The sequence below is a fragment of the Medicago sativa genome, chromosome 7 (assembly GCF_051527215.1).
Source record: "Medicago sativa cultivar Bolivia chromosome 7, Bolivia_mono, whole genome shotgun sequence".
NCBI classification, from domain to species: Eukaryota; Viridiplantae; Streptophyta; class Magnoliopsida; order Fabales; family Fabaceae; genus Medicago; species Medicago sativa.
In genome coordinates, this window is record NC_140755.1 from 31,188,152 (window position 1) to 31,194,424 (window position 6,273).

The following is a 6,273-nucleotide window of genomic DNA, read 5'->3' on the forward strand; positions in this document are numbered from 1 at the left end:
GCAATTTATCCTTTAATTGTACATACATAGTTTGTCCCGTCTAAACAACATAAAATTTAATGCAATGTGAAGCTAAAACAAAAAGAAGAATGTTCTTGTGGAGATTATTTGTAGTGTTGGTAAAATGTACTCAAATGTAGACACTATCGTTTTGTATGCTGCCCAAATGTGTGAAGTTGAAATCCTTGTTTGGGAAGATCAAGCAAAGTTTGTTTCATGTATGAATTAACCTATATAGCATTTTTTTTCTTTCTTTATTTATTTCTTTCTGTGGTATCGTCCATGTTTGTTAGACTACAAATAACAAAGAATTAACCTATATAGTTTTCTTTCTTTCTGTCATACCGTACATGTTTGTTAGATTTACAAAAAACAAAAAGCAGTTATGTGGATATATTATTGAGCATTGCTTGTTGAATTTAGAACCAAAATAACCAACAATAATTGGAATGTAATAGAACTTCAGTGGCTGCATAGATAAACTGAACACAGTGAAAGGATGTGACTATATGTCAACAATTCTATACCATTCCCTCTACTTGCACATTCAAAAAGTGCAATTTATTTGTTAATTGTACATACACAGTTTGTCCTGTCTAAACCACATAGAAACTATTTCCTACTTTAATGAAATCAATGAGATCTGAATCAGGGTATTGTTTGTTGGTATAGTGCATAATAACCTCTATCTCTATTTACAATCCGAAAGAATGCAATGTGTAGCTAAAATAATATGTGAAAACAATGTGAATAGAATGAGAAGAAGCCAGGTTGAAGCTTGCAAGAAGTTAGGAGCTTATTCCTAATGTGAGGATGGTTGACAGATTTTTCTTAGTCCACTTCATCTCTTGATGGTACTCTCAGGCATGATTTCATAGTATCATACACGGTGAAGCCGATGGCCGCAGATGGAACAACCTGAATTGCAAAAAAAAAAATTAGTTATACATAACAGTTCTAGCATGTGAATTACTTTAATGTTCTATGATTCTTCTATCCAACTGATACTCAGCCCTAAAAACAGGGTCTTCCAGCCTTGCTTTTGAGCAATCAAAACCATGGATCTCATAGTCCCTTTCAATTCGGCTTCTTCAGATGCCGCAAGGTTTTGAACCTAGTCAGGTTAACTTTGTATCATGTTACTCAATATCCATCTATAATTTCCAGGAGACCAAATAAAGCATGTTACCTGCATTTGCCTCCTGACAGCTTCAAGAGGATGTGAATGTCTGGCCCAATAAACCTGCCACGGATCCACATGTGAGTTTCGCCACGATGCTTTTTTTGTAATCCTCAGGTACATGACGCTTCATTTCCTCATAGAAGTAGAATTTCAAACCCGCGTATGGGAATATTCCAAAGAGTGTCGGAGCTGTGGCCATGATTAACATAAGAGTTCTACAATAACAACACAGGCTTAATTAACAGTTCCAAGTATCAAGGTGGGAAGCTATGTAACTTAGTCTATGCAATCTATGTTGAGAAGATTTAAAAACATTTTAACTCGGAGTAAAGCACCTTCAATAAGGTTGCTGAAAGCCTGGCGCAGAGCAGGTTCTTCTACAACAGCTAGCAAAGGTGATGAGAGCAGACTATGTTCTATTACACGTTTTTGATTCTGAGCAAGAGGTTTGATTGTATCAACCAAGTCTGCCAATACTTTGGAAAAATTGCACAGTCTTCCTGACATCAATAAAAAAGCATAAGAAATGCATAAATTATAAGAAATGCATAAATCATCTGAATGTTTATACTTTAAAGAAAAGAGAAAAACATGTCTAAAACTAAACCTCAAAAGGAAAATACCCTAAAGGTAATATTTTTTTAAAATATTTTTGATGCAAAATTGGAATTTATAGGACTTCAGAATTGACAGAATGGAACATATATACACATTGAAGGTGGTATTAGATCATGCCATTATCGAAAGAGATATTTTCACTAATCAACTAATCAAACCTACCTGATTCCATGTCATAGTGGAGTGAGAGCTAAAGGTGGAAGGGGCATCTCTATATCCTGGGCAGTAACACTAAGAGTATGTGGCTCACCAGATTTATGCATTTTATTAACAAAGCCATCTAACAGTTGAGAACTATCTAACAGTTGAGATTTCACTGACTAAGAAAATATGTGATTAGAACCATTCATTTTCTTGATTGATTCTTCATTGTAGCGCAGAATATTATCCTGCATATATTGGACAAATTTTTTACATAGGGAATGATTATATTCTTTGTAGCCATAAACAATTCAGCTAATGTGGGACCTCGTATTTATGCATAGAGTTAGACACACTGTACTAAGGTAACCAGTCAATATGAAGAGCAGGAAATAAGGCTATGAAATAAGAGATAGTTCTGCTTACCGTCAAATCGCAACCTTGGCCGTAAGAGCCACATTTTCCGCCATGAGCCGTCGTATTTTGATTGAAGTATCTTATAGTTTTCAACCGCTCCAGAGAGCTTCATAAAAAGACTGTAGTCAAAAATTAGACTTATAAGCAGTAGAAGATCCATATTCAAAACCTCCAATGACATTACCTGCCAACCCTTCAAGCATGCATTGCGCCAAAATACAGGGTTACGAATTGTATACCGCCATTTTCAACACACACAAGAGGCTTTTCCCATATCATATGAAGTCATTCGAGCAAATACCTGCAAGGTGTATTCAATAAATTTCTCTGAGACATTGTTCTTGTATTTAATAATGATTTTTTAACCATAAACCTTTCTGTTTCTTATTTTAAGAACAGTTTCTGTTCTCAAAGCCGTTAGAATCAACGATAATGCACTAAATACCATCAATAAGTTGTGCAAGTGAGAGACAAAGATGATTTTTTAATTTAATATTGTAAAAATGATGCCTTCTTTTAAGTTTCAAGTGTACGAAGAGCTTTGTTAATGTCTTCTAGCGTTGTTTCATAAAATGACCAAACAGACCCACACCAAATATCGCACATGAGTTATCTGAAGTAGGAGCATACAACCGCAAACAAACCAACTACTCCCGCACATTGTAACTGGTCTCACACCATATCAAAAAGTCATGACCAAATAGTGTAGTTACATATATCATGTGAAATACAATACCTCAAAGAGCAGCTCATCTGATAAGCAACAGCGAAAAAGGGAAGAATCAACATGAGGCTTTCTACTTGCACTTCAAAATGGCACAACAGGTATCACATTAACCCCATAAAGATCTTTAACCAAAACACATAAAAACTATAAGTGAATCTGACTAAGCAAAAAATACAGCACAATAGTAAATAACCATGGTAGCTAGCAGCGTTGTACATACCAAGCCATGGCCTCCTTGTAACAAAGTAGTTAACAGTCTTCAACCTCAAAACTGATTCCAACTCAGAAGGGACCGTTAAAGAAAAATCTACAAACAATAAAACAACACAAGATGTTAATGAAAAAACCTAGGTATGATTCATGAATCAATATTAATATGCATAGAACAATAATTCTTGAAAACCGCTTAAATAATCTGTGAAATATATATCTCCTTCAATTTAAGTATGCATAAAACATTTAATTTAGAATAAATAATCGTTTCTATAAAAGATACTATTGTTCCAAACAAAATTTAATATAAGGAGAGGGTCCGAGAATTTAATAGTTGGTGTTGAGTCAAGCTCAACCCCCCTTTTATAAAATTAGAATAGAACATGATCCAGACAACCATATATAGCTAAATGATCCATACCATAGATTGTAAGAAGTATCAAGAATGATAAGTGCAGTTAACAGACAAATCACAACCAAGAATTAGATAAATCATATTTCAAATCCTACTGAAAGTTGTATACTGTGTGTGTGTGCGTGCCCTATGCTTGCCAATAACTTTTGGCTTCTTTTCGAGTTAGAGTTTTCAAAATTTCTAACTAACATACAAAACCTAGAATGTTTGAAATATCATGCTATCCACAAGGATCTCACGGTAAGACACCAGCAAGGTTCCCTGCCAATCCAGAATAAAGGCCCTTCAATAATAGTTTTTCTCCTCCGCGAGCAGCTTAAAAAAACAAAAACAAACATAATCAACACTTTTTATGTAAAAAAATGGGAGTCCTCTAAATTGCTATTAAGAAAAAGCCATGGAAATATAAAAAACTTAACACTGATACAGGAAAGTCCATTGTACTATGCAAATCAACTAAGCATTCTATAAATAACACAATAATGTGAGATTCTCACTGTTATTAGGCCAAATTCTCGTTGATTCCAAGTAATGTGCGAACAGGAGCTGATCTCCTCCTTAGATTCGCCATTACTAAGCCAGGATTACATGAACTTTGAGACACCGGAGGATACCACCCATCATTTGCATTATCTGAGCCAAAAACACAAACCCAGAAAAAGCTTTCAGAAACAACAATCAATGCAATAGATCACAAACAGACACATTAGAGGTCATAAATTTATTTAAGATCAAACATTTGTTAAAACATTCAACAACAATAATGTAGACTTGGATTTGCTCACATAACTATCATCTCTTGTAAACAACTCAAAACCCTTGGCAGAAACATCTTTCTCACGGGTTGAAAACATCTAAATATAAAAAAAATCAATTTATAAAATCAAATCATAATGAAAATGCGATCCTTACCATCCTGCAAAACACTAACTTCTGAAGTCAATTACAGATCTAAGCAAATCAATGCGCAAATAAGCCCTTAGGAAGTATTTGAAGACCAGAACATACAACCAATAAAGATTTAACAGCTTAACAATATAGTGCAGATACTATTGCTACCATAGTATAAAGGGAACTCCAAATGCAACTATCAATTTTAGTCTGATTAACTGACATTTCAGCTGGTAAAAATAAGGTTAGGGATAAACTCTCATGTGTCTATTATAAATGAAAGATGAAAAAAGTTAAGTCAACAAACTTTATGAGTGTAGATCATGACAAAAATGATAGTTGCAACTTGCAAAGGAAGATCAATAAAAGAGAAAAGTAATAAAAACTGTGGGGGATGAAGCTTCAAATTCTACAGTGACAACTATATATTGATCGATTAACTCTTATATCTTTGTTCAATTACAATAACTCACCGAGAAGGCTTGGCTTGGATTCCTTAGAACTTTGACTGTGGGAGATTGTTGAACATACAATGAGTGAAAGAAAAGGGTCAACAGCAAAACCACCAGGAATTGTAAGTGGGATGCTCAAATCAAAATCCTTCTGATCAACAACAGATGCATACTCAGCTAAATTCATAGAACCTGTTCCAACCACATGAATCTTGGTCTTTGGCCTGTGATTCAAACCCTGCATCACAAATCCATATTCAACCAACAAAACAAAAAAAATCCTAAATTTTAAAAATTTATTTTTTAATGAAATTAAAAACCCAAATTAATTTTTAGTGTCCCTTAAAACCCATTCTCAAATCCCACGCACAACCCCTTCAATCAATTTCTAGTTTTGCTTCTCCAGTTCCTCTCTCCCATGCCATCAAACCCTTCAATCGAAAAAAAAAAGGAAATAAAATCAATGTATGTAATTCCATCACAAAACATTCAATTTCACTAAATCAAAAAAGAAAACCCCAATTCAAAGGTTCGAAACCCTAATCCCACAAATTGGAGAAGAATCAAATATGTCCAACAAACACAGATAACAGATTCGGGATAGAAAACTAAAATTGAAAGAAGAATGATATAATATGGGGAATTAGGGATTGAAAGAGAAGAAGAATGATACCTGGTCGGAGGGAAAGACTTGTACATGCATGGCTTTAGATTGGATACAACCGTCTCTCTCTTACTCTTCCTCACCGGCGCCGCCGTTTTTCGCCGCAGCTGTGACGGAGGAGAATGGATTCTCCTCCCTTTCCCGTTCCGTTCCCGTTCCCCCTTCTTTCTCTTCTCCCGTTCCCGTTACCGTCTCTCTCTTACTCTTCCTCACCGGCGCCGCAGTTGTGACGGAGGAGAATCGATTCTCCTCCCTTTCCCTTTCCCTTTCCTGTTCCCGTTCCCCCTTCTTTCTCTTCTCCCGTTCCGTTTCTTCTCCCGTTCCGTTTCTCTCTCCCTTTTTTTTTGTTGCTTCTCACATATATATAGGCAGGGGGGTACAATTTACCGATTTACCAAAATGCCCCTCAGAAGGGCAAAATGGTAAAACACATGGACTATTATTTTCATATTTAGTTTAGTAGATAGACAATACATTCAATCATTACAGATAGTAGTTCAAAAAATGCTAGAAATTATAAACTCTCCAAAGGCCTAAGGCACTTAACCGAGC

The 6,273-nt window shown here is 35.3% G+C and overlaps 1 protein-coding gene across 25 annotated transcripts; it reads right to left on the bottom strand.

Annotated features, from left to right (window-relative positions):
- Positions 1–502: 502 nt before the first annotated feature.
- Positions 503–6,056, bottom strand: LOC146905583 (uncharacterized). Of its 25 annotated transcripts, XM_085723672.1 has the most exons (13): positions 5,731–5,895; positions 5,177–5,295; positions 5,079–5,122; positions 4,212–4,347; positions 3,954–4,029; positions 3,307–3,393; positions 3,096–3,208; positions 2,544–2,660; positions 2,369–2,465; positions 1,964–2,190; positions 1,519–1,683; positions 1,190–1,398; positions 503–918 (listed from the first exon to the last, which is right to left on the bottom strand). In XM_085723672.1, the coding sequence occupies exons 1-4, from the start codon at positions 5,758–5,760 to the stop codon at positions 4,217–4,219; spliced, it is 324 nt and encodes a 107-aa protein (XP_085579798.1). In that variant the 5' UTR covers positions 5,761–5,895; the 3' UTR covers positions 503–918; positions 1,190–1,398; positions 1,519–1,683; positions 1,964–2,190; positions 2,369–2,465; positions 2,544–2,660; positions 3,096–3,208; positions 3,307–3,393; positions 3,954–4,029; positions 4,212–4,216. The 25 variants fall into 25 exon arrangements, 22 of the variants coding, with proteins under 22 accessions (XP_085579798.1, XP_085579782.1, XP_085579779.1 ...); XR_015017784.1 differs by having other exon boundaries at positions 2,369–2,478; positions 3,096–3,165; positions 5,079–5,488; positions 5,731–6,056; XR_015017783.1 differs by having other exon boundaries at positions 2,369–2,478; positions 3,913–4,029; positions 5,079–5,488; positions 5,731–6,056.
- Between the last annotated feature and the right edge of the window lie 217 nt (positions 6,057–6,273).

What these genes read in the sequence shown, in the direction of transcription:
- LOC146905583 (XM_085723659.1), bottom strand. Translation starts at nt 5,760, where the DNA reads ATGCATGTACAAGTCTTTCCCTCCGACCAG. An exon ending in AAGTCTTTCCCTCCGACCAG is followed by an intron (nt 5,296 to 5,730) that starts GTATCATTCTTC and finishes TTTGTGATGCAG; the next exon opens with GGTTTGAATCACAGGCCAAA. An exon ending in ATCCAAGCCAAGCCTTCTCG is followed by an intron (nt 4,348 to 5,078) that starts GTGAGTTATTGT and finishes TTTTTGGCTCAG; the next exon opens with ATAATGCAAATGATGGGTGG.